At 41.6% G+C, this 13,962-nt stretch overlaps 1 protein-coding gene across 2 annotated transcripts in view; it reads left to right on the forward strand.

Moving 5' to 3' along the window:
- Positions 1-12,030, forward strand: part of LRIG2 (leucine rich repeats and immunoglobulin like domains 2) — a 36,982-nt gene extending 24,952 nt beyond the window's left edge. For both annotated transcript variants that reach the window (XM_072644382.1, XM_072644383.1), the window contains 7 exons: positions 1,136-1,299; positions 2,029-2,349; positions 4,640-4,921; positions 5,404-5,853; positions 6,820-6,969; positions 7,962-8,252; positions 10,131-12,030. In XM_072644382.1, the coding sequence (XP_072500483.1) occupies positions 1,136-1,299; positions 2,029-2,349; positions 4,640-4,921; positions 5,404-5,853; positions 6,820-6,969; positions 7,962-8,252; positions 10,131-10,357 (1,885 nt within the window). In that variant the 3' untranslated portion in view covers positions 10,358-12,030. The remainder of the gene's footprint in view (positions 1-1,135; positions 1,300-2,028; positions 2,350-4,639; positions 4,922-5,403; positions 5,854-6,819; positions 6,970-7,961; positions 8,253-10,130) is intronic.
- The last annotated feature ends 1,932 nt before the right edge of the window (positions 12,031-13,962 follow it).

Genomic DNA, 13,962 nt, shown 5'->3' on the forward strand with positions numbered 1-13,962 from the left:
GCCCCTGGCCTTTGGTTCTGATGGGTATGTAGGCTGTGGTTTGGGTGTGAAGGGTGGAGGAAGGGAACACACATCTCTTAAGCATCTGTTGTGTGCCATGCAGAGTGCTAAGCACTTTCCAGATAGGATCTCATTTGATGATGTACTGCTTTCCACTGATGATGGCTGCTTCCAGGAGTGTTTCTGGGCATTTCAAACTGGTGTGTTATTTAAAAACTGTTGTAGTTGCAGTAGAAGAAATAGAAGGTGTTTTTCTTTTACTCAGTCTTTGTGCAAATAAGTTTAAGGGTTTTATGATCATGCCTTTTTACTCAATGATGCCACAAAAGCCATCATTAGCTATTTTTATCCACACTTCATTAAAAACTAGTTTTCTCCATTTTTTAAAACTGGTTTTCCTCATTTAAGAGGACTTCTGGTGTCAAGATGGTTGAGAGAGAACCTAGAATGTTTCAGAATGGAGACTTGAACCCTAGCATAGATTTTTCAAAGAACAAAAGGTCCATCTAAATGTATCCCCCCAAATGCCTGATTCTGCCTGACTTGGTAGGTGCTCAGATGTTTTTTGCTGAGAAAGAGTAGTGTGCTGAGACCCTTGGAGTGAGATAACAAAAATAATAGAAGAACCTTGTCTTTTTACTTGAGCTTATCTTTTTGGAAAAACAACACGTGCAAGAAAGCACAGGAATATAGTCTTGTTTAGGCAATATTACACCCTCAAAAATTCACCTTGGTCTCCTGAAAAAGGTGAAGGAAACCATTTCTGGACCTTGGTAGAAACATGATCACTAATGGTTGTTTAAACAAACCCTTATTTTTCAGATGTGCTTAACAGGTTTTTTGCAGACCACAGGCACACCTCTAGTGACATTCTCTTTGTTCTTTTTGGAAATGAGACCCCAGGTACTTTGGTCCTGTGAAAAGAATTTGAAAGTAATCTCCCCTCATTAGGGATGACAACATACTCCCTGCTTAAGGAGATGTTGTGTGAAGCAGGCATCTGGCACTGCAAAAACTTGGAGTGAGAAGAGTGAAAGGACCAGGGCCTCATTCTCTCTCTCTCTTTCTCTCTCCCTCTCTCCCTCTCTCTCTCTCTCTCTCTCTCTCTCTCTCTCTCTCTCTGTGTCCTTTGTAGGATGTTGAACACCAGCAGTTTGCTCTGTGATTGCCAGCTGAGGTGGCTGCTGCAGTGGCTAGTGGACAGTCACTTAGAACAGGCAGTGAATGTGAGTTGTGCTCACCCTGAATGGCTAGCTGGGCAGAGCATCCTCAACGTGGATCCCAAAGACTTTGTCTGCGGTTTGTACATTTCATGCAATGTCCAGAGTCCAAAGAGACAGTGACTGTGATTCTCTAGAAACCTGTTATTTTATCCATCTGGGATCTGTCATTTACTTGGGATTTTGACTAAAGTATTGTATTATACCTTTTCATATTTAGAGAATTTTCCTTTAAAGCAAAATGGTTTTGGAAGTACAATAACTTTGTATACTCAGATGATAGGAACTTCCAGGCAGATTGTTTTGCAAATTACCAGTAGTTCCTTTTTCTTGTCATCTTCCCCCCAGCACCCTCCGCCTCCCCACCCTGGGCTATCTATAGGCACTCTTAAATTAAAGATATTCATGGTGTTTGTAAGACAGCTCTGCCCCATATAATGTCTTCAAATAACTTTGTTTTTTAGTGATAGCTATTCTTTGTGAAATAGGATAAGAGTTTACTCCCCATTTTATATATGAGGAAATTAGCACAGGATGGTTAAAGATTGCTTAAATTTGTGTAGTAAATGGTAAGACTACCTTAGGATGTTGGGCTAGAGTTGTTTACCCCTCTGTCCAGTAGCTGCTGGTGACTAGGAAGGTAATGGAAATGCCATCTAGGAAGATGGATTAAGGTTTGAAGATTCAAACAAATTGCGACAATTGGAAGGTGCACTTAACTGCCCTTTGCATTTGGTTTCTAGTTAAATTTATTGATTGTTTGAAAGAACAGATCCATTAACTTAGCTCCTGTTGCTTTTTTCCACAGATGATTTTCCCAAGCCCCAGATAAGGACACACCCAGAGACCACGATTGCTTTAAAAGGAGTCAACGTGACCCTTACATGCACTGCAGTGAGCAGCAGTGACTCACCAATGTCAACTGCATGGAGAAAAGACAGTGAAATCTTGTATGATGCAGACATTGAGAATTTTGCTCGATATCGACAGCAAGATGGAGAAGCTTGGGAATATACTACTGTTTTACATCTTTTCAATGTGAATTTCACAGATGAAGGAAAATATCAGTGCATTGTTACTAATCACTTTGGTTCTAATTATTCTCATAAAGCTCGATTAACTGTGAATGGTAAGAAACCATTTCCTTTGATATCTTTTAAATTTGAGAAAGGTTAATAACTTATTCTTTTGGTTTTATTCATTTGACCAAGAAAATGAGACTCCTCCTACTATGTGTGAGGATAGTACTGTACTATGGTAGAGCTCTGTAAGCAGGCAGGTTCCCTGATTGAGCTGGCTTGCCCATTTACTATTCTTTGAGGTCTGTAACTTTGAAAGAGTTTTACAAAAGGGCAGTATAATAATTTATATTTCTATAGCACTTTTAAGATTTACCAAGTACTCTCCTCACAACACCATGAGGCATATAGGTAGTGCATGGATTTCACAAATGAAGAAATGGAGACTCTGTAGTGAAGTGATTTGCCAACTAGTGAATGGCAGAGCGGGGTCTTGAACCTCCAGATCTTTTGAATCCAATAATGCTGGTCTTTCCTTTAGGCGAAATTGCCTCCTTGAGGGTCTGGTTGCCTCTGCCCTGAGAAGTACTTGGGGGTATCGGTCCCCATCTGATAAGATGAGTTAGGATTATTGACTTTTGCTGTATGTAAATCATATGACTCCCCCCCACCCCCAGTGACCTTCCTGGGTCACCTCATGACCATGGCATTTCTGTACCAGATAGTATCTGTGAGGGCAAGAGGAGCAATTTTTGGGTCTTGTTTTCTGCATGTCTCAGGACAGTGTGGAAGGTGGACAGAAACTTTCACCTCTGGTCTCTTTTGCAGCTTTATGAGTGTTAGTTAGAAAAACACTCAGTTTGTAGGTGAAAACATAACAATGAAGTGAAGATACTTTGTTCCAAATGGCTTTAAATATACGTGTATATGTGTACACACATATATACATATACATACACATATGTGCACATATATACATATGTGTTTTACATTTATATAAACATATATACAAATGTGTACACACGCATTTTTGGACATTCTGCTTTCCCTCCTGTCAGTGAGGGTAGGCAGTTGCTTTTAGAAGCTATTGTACCATTACCTTGCAAAGACTTGAGTCCTGATGCTGCGGGGAGTAGAAAGTTGGGCCCGGAGTCAGGAAAACCTGAATTCATATCCAGCTACACACACTGACTAGCTCTGTGACCCTAGACAAGTCACTTAACCTCTGTCAGCTTCAGTTTTCATACCTGTAAAATGTGAATAATAACGTCAGGGAGGATCAGATGAGATGATATTTGTAATGCACTTAGCACAGATCCTGGCACACAGTAGGTGCTATATAAATGCTTATTCCTTTCCTTTCCCTCTTCCTTAAATGGAAGAATGAACAAGACTTTATTATGAACTTAGTAATCAGCCAGCAATCATTTGTTAAGTGCCTGTCTGTGGGCCACTAAGTGCTAAGGGCTGGGGAAACCAAAAAAGGCAAAAACAGTCCCTGCCATTGGTAAGCTCACCATCTAATGGGGATCACGGAGTAGGGAGAAGGTAACTTCCCAGGGGAGATGGCATTGGTGGGGGATTTGGGGGGCGCAGATACAGGAGCTGGGAAGGGGCTCCTAGAGAAGGAGAGTCATGAAGAAAGCTGAGGGACCAGGGAGAACGTTTTGGGTGGGATGGGCAGTGCGGAGTCACCCAGATCTGGGTGGGAGATCCAGGTAGCTGGAGGGGAGTAAGGTGCTGAAAATACACATGGAGTATTGAACTAGTACCTGCTCTCAAGGAGCTCACATTCTGATGGGGAGAGACTCTAGCTGGACGGAGAGGAAATGGAAGGGCAGCTGGCAGTGACATGGAGGGGTGGTGCAGCTCACGTGAAAGATCCAGTCCTTCAGAACTGTTGGGAGCAAGCCAGTCCAGGTGACAAGTGATCCAGGGTAGCTAGAGTGTCAGAAAGAGAGGAGGCTGGTGAATAGTCACATCTCTGAGGTGGTTCTCACTGACAGAACCGCACTTGTTTCTCAATTTGAGCCCTTGAACCATGCCAGGGGTTTTGTGGCAAGAACTCTTCTGGGTATATTGTAGGCGTGACTGCTGAGACTTGCTGGTAGGCAGGCAAGCAAGTGCTGGAGCCACAGGTCCTCTGGTTACTTCTTCAGGGCCAGGGGGAGGCAGGGTGCTGCTACTTACCAGGTTCTTGGGAGTGGAGTGGTCACCTCCCCGGAGCCTGGAGGGGCACAGTCTCACTGGCCTCCCATTTCTCCTTCAGGCTGCCTCTATCACACCTGATCGAGAAGCACAAGCGTTTATGAGGAGCTAGGATTTGGTAGCGAGGATGCTAGTTTTTCTTGTACATGTGTATTCTTCATCTCATTTTTGCTATGACGCTTTTTGATACAGAGCTACCATCATTTCTGAAAACCCCAATGGACCTAACTATCCGTACTGGAGCCATGGCCAGACTGGAATGTGCTGCAGAGGGTCACCCTGCACCTCAGATTTCCTGGCAGAAGGATGGTGGCACAGACTTCCCTGCAGCCCGAGAAAGACGCATGCATGTTATGCCTGAGGATGATGTGTTCTTCATTGCCAATGTGAAGATAGAAGACATGGGAATATATAGCTGCATGGCACAAAATACTGCAGGTGGTCTCTCGGCGAATGCCACCTTAACTGTGTTAGGTGAGCTTCTTTTCCTTTCCCTTGGTTCACAGTATTTGACAGAAGCCTCTTGTCTCAGGAACTACCCCTGGTCTTGTGGTAAAGAACCCTGCTAAACGAGACATCTTCATTCCAAGTTGGCCTGGGAGCCTGGATCTCCTGGTCTTGTCCCTTATGGGGAGGAGTATCGTTTTGAAATAAAATTGGGTGAGTCATGTAGTCTGGTGGAGAGGCTGTGATAGAGAAGTATAAGTTCTGCTCTGTCATGGTAGAACTAATCCCTCTGCTCTTGACAAAAGGAACAAATACCTTACACATGTCCTTTGTCCAGCTGTAGGTGAATCCATTGACTTTCTGATGGTTTTCCATGGTAATATAGGGGTTTGAAGCAGTATTGCACCAAAGAGTTTAAATAATACTAGAAACATGTTCCTTTTCCCAGTTTATTAAAGACAGGTGCAAGTCAGGTTGCCTAACTTAAAATGTTCTTTTTCCCCTTCTAGAAACACCTTCTTTTATTAGACCTCTGGAGGACAGAACTGTAACTCGAGGTGAAACGGCTGTCTTGCAGTGCATTGCTGGAGGAAGTCCAAGCCCTCGCCTCAACTGGACCAAAGATGATGGTCCTCTGATGGTGACCGAAAGACACTTCTTTGCAGCAGCCAATCAGCTTCTCATCATTGTTGATGCTGGGCTAGAAGATGCTGGGAAATATACCTGTATCATGTCCAACACCTTGGGGACAGAACGTGGTCACATTTACTTAAACGTAATCTCTTCCTCCAATTGTGATTCCTCTCAAAGTAACATTGGTCATGAAGATGATGGCTGGACCACGGTGGGGATTGTTATCATCGTGGTGGTGTGTTGCGTGGTAGGCACCTCCCTGATCTGGGTCATTGTTATCTACCATATGAGAAGGAAGAACGAAGACTATAGCATCACCAACACAGGTGAGAAGGGGCCGCAGAGCTAGAGCTTGTTTTTTTAGGTTTTAGTCATTGCTGTGCAGGGGAATATTAGGAGTGAACTAAGGGACCTGGATCATCTCTCCCTGGTTTGTGATAAGGGGTGGCTGGGGGGAAGGGTTTTTCTGCTAGAGTTTTTTTGACTTCTTTGATGTATCAGGAAATTTGTGTATGAGGAGCATTCTGAAATGACTGTTAACCTTCCAAAGCCTCTCCTTGGGCAAAAAATATGTTCCTGACGCTCTGTGAGTTGCAGTGGCCCCTTTGTCTTGATCTCTTTCATCCCACTGGAGCTCAGATCAGATCATTTGTTTTGGAGGGGAGAAATAGTGTGGCGATTTTACTACTTTTATGCATCTGCCATACTGAAAGTATGACAAAAGGGAAAAATTGTGGGTGAATGATTTTTTTTTTTCAGAACTTATAAAGGAGAGAGATAGAAGTGGTAACTGGCCAGTGGTGATGGTTTTTAAGTGCAGTTATAGGTTGGGGGGATATCAGTCAATCAGTATTTTTTGAGTGCTTACTATGTACTGGGCATTTTGCTGAGGGCTGGGTATTTAAAAAAGAGGCCAAAGACAGCCCGTGCTGGGGGAGACAGCATACAAACAAATATATACAAGGCATATAACAAATAAATAAATATGATAAATAGGAAATAATTAAAAGAAGGAATATGCTGTAATTAGGAGGATTTGGGGAAGGCTTCCTGTAGAATGTGTGATTTTAGCTGGGACTTAAAAGGAATCTAGGGAAGTCAGTAATCAGAGCAGAGAAGGAAGAACATTCTAGGCACAGATAAAATGCCTGGAGCCAAGAGATGTGTATGGATAGGATTGCTGGTGTCCCCAGGTAACTTGGCTAATGGTAATATACCTTTACATAGACTGTACATGCTCAGTACTTTTCTGAGTGTTGACTTGAAAGTTGCTTGTGTGCCTGTCTCTGCAGAAGAACTGAATCTGCCTGCTGACATCCCCAGCTACTTGTCTTCTCAGGGAACACTGTCTGAACCACAGGAAGGTTATAGCAACTCTGAGGCTGGGAGTCACCAGCAGCTCATGCCGCCTGCAAGTGGATACATACATAAAGGCCCAGAAGGTAGCTGCACCCACTTAGTTATCGTTCCAGCCTGTCTTGGACCCAAATAGTGCACATTTTCTTCACTATGCAAAAAAGATGTGTTTGGGAAAAATTGGTTTTAAAACATTTTTGTGAAGTACATCCTATTTTCTTGCATTGTTTTAAGGATAGAACCCTACGGGAAAACATCTGGTTATAAAGAAAAGAAACCCAGATTTTGAGCTTATAGGGACCTTCAAGGTCACCAGTCCAGCCTCCTTATTGTACAGTCTGAGAAGGAGGAAGGGACTTGTCCAGAGTTTCATAGGTAGTGAGCAGCAGAGCAGAGAGTGGAACCCAGATCCTCTAACTTATATCTGTATGATTGTTTTTAGACAGAAATCCTTGCCAGGCAGAGCTCACAGGGTCCTAGATTCAGAGCAGTCATCTATCTCAAAGAACATCTAGCACAGCCCCTTCATTTTATAAAGGAGGAAACTAGGGCCCCAAGGAGGTTTGTAATTAGCCAAGATCAATTGTGAGAAGCAGGATTTGAACCCAGGTGTTTTACAGAGCCAGAATTCTTTCTATTGTACCATGCTGACTCCAGTAAAGAAAAGTCTTAATTGCCAGAAATAGGCAAAATATCTACTTACAAGGGTTGGAATGAAGCATTGGTTGAGAGTATCAAACCAGTGTTATCCGAGGAAAGGGGTAAATGTGCTAAAAAAATTGCTGGTAACCTAGCTTGTTGAGATTGTGTCCCCATCCCAGATCCTTGCAAGTTTTCTTCCAGAAGCCAGCATTGCCTACTTTGCTGTGAGGGTTTCGTGGAATGAGTTCCCACCTCCTTAGTCCTTGCTTTGTTTTGCATAACCCAGAGGAGTGTCTTGGGCTGTGATGCCAACTTTGTCTCAGCTCCTTTGGTTTCATCATAATTTCACAAAATCATGATTGAGCAGGAAGAATAGGGCTTGGCTGCTTCACTTCTTCTGTGAGGAATGTTTTGGTTTTTCACATATTGTCCTCAGGTGGCAGTGGAAGCCGAGTGATCTGTTCGGATTGTTATGACAATGCCAACATCTACTCCAGGACCAGAGAATATTGTCCATACGCTTATATCACTGAAGAGGATGGCCTAGATCAAACGCTGTCTAGCCTCATGGTCCAGATCCCCCAGGAGGCTTGTTTGGCACATCCTTCCCCAGAAACTTCAGCTGTGGACACCTTGATGTCCACTGGAGATAGAGACATGTCAGGCTTCCTCACCAACCATGACAGGATAAATGAGAAGGCACTTGTATCCACACAAATGAGCAGTGGTAAGGCTTCCCTGATACTTTGTTTTCTTCTTTCAAGAGTTACTTTCTTTGCTTTGAGTTTTTAACTTTGAACCTAACACAGCTTTGTCAATTGGCATTGTGCAAAATGAATTGGTTTGATGAAGTATGTACCTACTTTCATAATGCTGAATTTTGTGCTATAAACTAGAATCAAAGATTTCTGTTTTGGTAGGACTGAGAAAACTTTTGGGTGCTAACAAAATGATGCTATTTTAAAATTACAGGGTACATAGGAGGTTGAGCTTAGTTAGAAAATGTGTGTCCTCCCCTTTTTCATCTTTTATTTTTAGTGGAATAACAGTGAATAAAGTGTAAAAGTTATAGTAGGAAGATTGAAAGATCCTTCCTTTTTTGGTAGTTTCATTGAGAAGAATAAAAAGTTTGCACTCAGTTGACTTGTAGCAGCTTCTAGATACTATGAGATAAATATGAAATGCTTTTCTCACTGTCCAGTTTCCTGATTTCCTTTGTGGGCTGTGCTTAAGGCTGCTCTGATTTGGGGACATACCACAGAGTAGCATTTTGGGGGAGGGATGGAGTAAGGCTACTGCTTTCCCAAACACTGCTAGAGAAAAACACCTAATACCTTGTACTTGGGCTCTTGGTAAATCTTTGTTGGATTACTGAGGGAGTGAATGAAACCCAGCTCTGTCCTTGGCCCCTGAAAAGCACCTTTAAAGGCCAATTCTTCAACCGGTCAGCACTCCAGCCTCTTTTGCCAGCCCAGGTCCTCTGGTGAAGGGCAGGAGCAGCTGAAGAGGAGAAGATGGGGGAATATGCACATTGAATATTTGCAGTGTGTGGGCCTGCCCTGAGCATCGTATCTCCTGAGAAAGCCTGACCTGTAACTAAGCTGGGTTCGGTTATCAGACAAGAAGCATTCCTCAGGCCTCTGTGTGTAAGAGACTAGAGGGTTTTTGTGTGGCAGAAATGGCATTCCTAAGTTGGAAAAGTGCCATTGTTGAAGTTATACCCATCATTTGTCATTACTGCTGCTGCTCAGGGAAAGACATTAGCCAGGGCCCATTCATTACCTTTCTCCTCAGAACACAGGGTAGTGGATATGAAAGAAACAAATGGACACACCAATCTCTGATTTCTCTTTCCTTATCTTTACTTGCCTTTGTTATTTTATCTTTCCAAATAAGGAAAGTCGCAAGTGAGAGTCCTTTGCCTGTGTCCATCATAATTGTTCTATAGGTCTTTTTGTTTTAAACATATTTCATTTTTGTTTCTGAATAGTTTTTGTTGATATCTGGCTTTCCAGTCCCAAACATGAAGCATATTAATAGAGCATATTGTTAACAGTGTCCCAAGGTAGGGGGAAGCACCTTACTTCTACCTATTATTTCACTCTGAGTAGAGCCAAGTAGAGGAGAAATGAAATTGAAACCTCTACCTGGCAGAAAAGCTTTCTTTCAAGAGATACTATGTGAATAATCTTTTCAGTGCTAACTTTTTTGTCAGGTGGACAGGGAGGGGAAGGGCAATGGGTGATGCTTACCATGGATTTCTTGTCAGAAATTTCTTGCCTGTACCAAATCAAGGATTTATCATCTGTGGTATGACATTTTAGATTAATAAATCAGCATTGAATTCTGCAAGTGCTTCCATGTGCTTTAGGGTGAATGCTTTATTTTTAAGAGAGGAGTGCCAGAGTAAAGGGTCTCTCACTCCTGGTTTAGATGGAGGAAGTGGGAATGGAATGGGGTGCTAAAGTTAGCCCCATCAATAGTGTTTATTAAGGAATACTGAAAAACTTTGTTTCAAAAAGAGTTGGTTTAAGAAAGGAAAAGAAAAAAGTCATTAAAAATGAATTTTGATCTTGTATTATCTTGTTTGATATTTTATTCTCAGAATCGTCCCAGCGGCCATTATGGGGCATAAACAAAGAACTAGGACTTCCACAATCCCACTTTCCCCAGCAGCCAGTCCTTGAGTCACCACGACTTCTCCAAAGTGAGAACCTGACAGAAAGTGATGAGGACCATTCTGCTTCCCCCAGACCCTATCACAGGCTGCAAGGCCACCCCTTTAACTTCAGCAGGACTCAGAACGTACACGATGGCAGTGAAGCTACATGAAACATACTCAACTCAGACTGGCATGTGGGCACACACTCCAATCCCAACTGTGTATGTACTACCTCAGAGCTCAGAGGAAACCCCAAGGCTCGCCTTTGCTTTTCTGTCATGTTTACAAGTACAACTGAGTGGGCCAAGTGAGCAGGTCACTAAAGAGGATGGAAGAGTCCAGCTCACTTCTCTCTTAGGTCACATCAGATCGAGAGAGGGCCCAAGGACGTGACTAGTACAACAACCATTTCTTCTGGGCCCAGTGGGACAAGTGCAGGTTTGCAGTTGAAAGAGGTTGGAAGAATGACATTGCTGCTGACTATCTGTAGAGAGCTTTTTCACTTGGTCTTCTGAGAAGACCTTAAAGTGCACATCAAGTTTTTCTGTAACCATAAGCCTACCTTTGAGCTGGTGCTTTCTTTTTCATGGCGACAAACAAGAATCACATCCTTGTTTTGGCAAGCTGGTACCAAGTTTAGGGCTTTGTGTTTTAAGTTTCTGTCCCCATCAGACCAGGACAGCAGTTGTAAATACATTTTCACTTATAAATATTTTTTGTATTCACTACATGTAAAATGTCAGCTTAATGTAAATATTTTTTTAATATGCCCAATTTATGTAATATTCCTTTTTATTTTGACAGCTGCTTAACAGACCAGAAATGGATTTTGTAGAACTTGGAAAATTTAAAGAATTTGCATTGAAAACTTACTGATTAAGAAGTCTGTGTATGGTTACCTCATGATAACTTACACATAGAAGACCATCCTGGGGTAATTAACACTTTCTGCATTCTTTTCTTTGGCAGAAATTCACACTTTTTTTTTTATGGACAGATTGTCCTCAGTTATTCCCTTTCATTTTTGTAAACCTCACATGTTACTGTGCTTTTGATCTAAAAAGACTTGTCCTGTTGTACTAGTCATAGACATGGGGTTGAGGGAACAACCTATTTGACCAAAGACTTTCCTTTCAAAATAGACAGAGAATGATTTTTTAAAAACGAAAATGTGCTACATATAGCTAAAACTTGATCCTAGATGAAGAGGGAAGTAGAATACAAAGAAGATGTAGATGGAGAAGCTATTGCTCTGTGAGGTCTTTGGCTCAGTGTTTGTGTAAATGATATTTAAGGCAGATTAACTTTCCCCAACAAATGATATTTCTGGTTACTAAAGATTTTGTTTGTAAGTTGATGACTTTAAGTGGGCAAAGAAAAATAATGTTGCATATTTCTGTTTTCCTTATAGCTTCTGGGTCTTATGCTCAAATCCAGTCCCCTAACCCAGTCATGGTTTGAGCCATTTTTAAAGGGAGGTCAGTCACTAATTATCTTACTAAAATTTTCTTGTTTAATGTGCTTCTCAAGAAGATCTAGATTCTCACAAAGATTTCCATGCCATCCATCAGTAATTTCAGCTAAGTTCCATTGATTTATTTTTAATTCTTATGTTTTCCTTACCCCTTCAGTAGCACTTTCTTGACTGGATAATACTGCTTTTCCCTTATTTCCATTCTTCCCACTGCCAAGTGGACACTTTCACTTAGAATCACTTCTCAAAAAATCTCTTCATTTAAAAAATTTTTGAAAGACAGGCCTGCTTCTTATCCTTCTCCTTCCTGTCCCTGTCTTGTTACAATATGAGTCACTTTGAAGGGCTCTCTTCCTGATCCAAGAAAAACCAACACTACATGAACAAAAGCAATTTTCACAGAACCACTTAGGTTAAAACAAGGTTTTGTGGTGTTCTTGGACTAGCATCCCTGACTCTCTTCCTCTATTGCAGGAATGATGGCATGTTAACAAGCCTGAAATCATGTCCTTGTTAGCCAAAGTGATTGCATATGGCTTAGCCACTGCTTATTTCTGGACTGTCATTTATCCACTCACCACTGTCTCAAGAATTACCTATACTTCTCCAATCAGTGGTTCATTCCTACCCTTAGGAGGGTACCCAATAACTGGTCAGCTTAAAACATTTGCACTGTAGTCATGGGATCCTTAAGTCCCTTTAGTAATTTTTTTTGGGTGAAAATTTTTATATTTTGTAATTTTTTTCCAATTACATGTAAAAACAGTTTTTAACCTTAGTCTTTTAAAATTTTGAATTCTAGATTCTCTCCCTCCCTCCCCCTCCTTAAGAAGGCAAGCAATTTGATATAGATTATACATGTGTAGTCATGCAAATTAGTCACATTGTGAAAGAAACCCTCCCTCCCCCCCAAAAAAACCCAAAGAAAAATGAAGTTTTAAAAAAGTAGACTTAGATCTGTGTTCAGACTCCAGCAGTGCTTTCTTTGGAGGTGGATAGCATTTTCAGAATTGTCTTAGATCATTGTAATGCTGAGAATAGCTAAGTCATTCACAGTCATTCAGTTCTGTACAGTATCCCTGTGACCACATACACAGTGTTCTCCTGGTTCTGTTCATTTCACTTTGCTTCAGTTCATGTAAGTCTTCCAAGGTTTTCCCCCCTCAGTAACTTGGTGGATCTGGAGAAGGGGCAAAGCTAGCTTAGCTCTAAAAAGAAGTGAATTTGATTGGCTTCATGGCTCAGTGCTTGCTGTAGAAGCAGGCATCACACGGGTTTCATTGTACATACATTTTTTGGCCTAATGACAGAACTAATGCTTCAGTAGCAATTTGACCACACAGTTTAAACAAACTTAGTGGCTCTTCATTGTTTGTTCTAAATAGTGTAATGTCTACCTAATGCTAATATAATAGGCATCCTTGCTTACTTAGCTCCTAGGCAAGCTGAAGTGCTCAGGGCTGTATTTTTCTGATCACTGCCTTTCAGCAGGATAAGCAAGTGTTCCTAATCATCCATTTTTATCTCTTCACTGATTGATTACCTGATTTCACCTGAAAAAAATAAGCATTATTTTCCTAGTTACCCAAGGCTTACCATAACATGGACTTTTAGGTCTGACTGAGTTATTTGGCTTCCTGTTACAAATCCGTGTTCTCATTCTTATTCCCTAACAATTCAGACTTCTCTAAGATAGAAGGCATTAGGTGACCCATGAAATATATGTCTGCCCGGGAGTGTTATCAGAATAGGTCATTTACCTGTGCAAGAGCAATTGCTTCCATATATCACTTTGAAGATGAGAAAGAACCTCAGGATATTGGCAGGTCAGACTTTATTCCAGTCTACCAAAAATGTTGGGGGAGGAGAATTAGGCATTATAATATCAGTGCAAAAATGGAAGCATTAGGTGATGGGTTCATGGGTTTAGTTCTGGATGGGACCTAGTGTGTCAGCTAGTCCAACCACTTGCAGGTGAAGACAGTGAGTCCCAGAGAGATTGTGACTTGCCCAAGGTCACGTAGGTATTAAGCAGAAATTTGAACCCAGATCCTATGAATGTAAGTTCAGCAGATACCTGTCAGTTCACTGTAAGGAAGTTTTTTTGTTTGTTTTTTTTTAATCAGCACTACACAAAAATGGAGTGGCCTATGTCTACACCGTGAGAAATTATTCAAGTAAAGGCTGGATGACGCTCTGTTAGGGATATTATAGAAGAGATTCCTACATTAGGAAGGAGATTTGACATGGGGACCTTTAAGGTCCCTTCCAATTATGATTTCTGTGAAATTCCCACATTTT

Source organism: Notamacropus eugenii, chromosome 2, assembly GCF_028372415.1.
Source record: "Notamacropus eugenii isolate mMacEug1 chromosome 2, mMacEug1.pri_v2, whole genome shotgun sequence".
Classification (NCBI taxonomy): Eukaryota; Metazoa; Chordata; class Mammalia; order Diprotodontia; family Macropodidae; genus Notamacropus; species Notamacropus eugenii.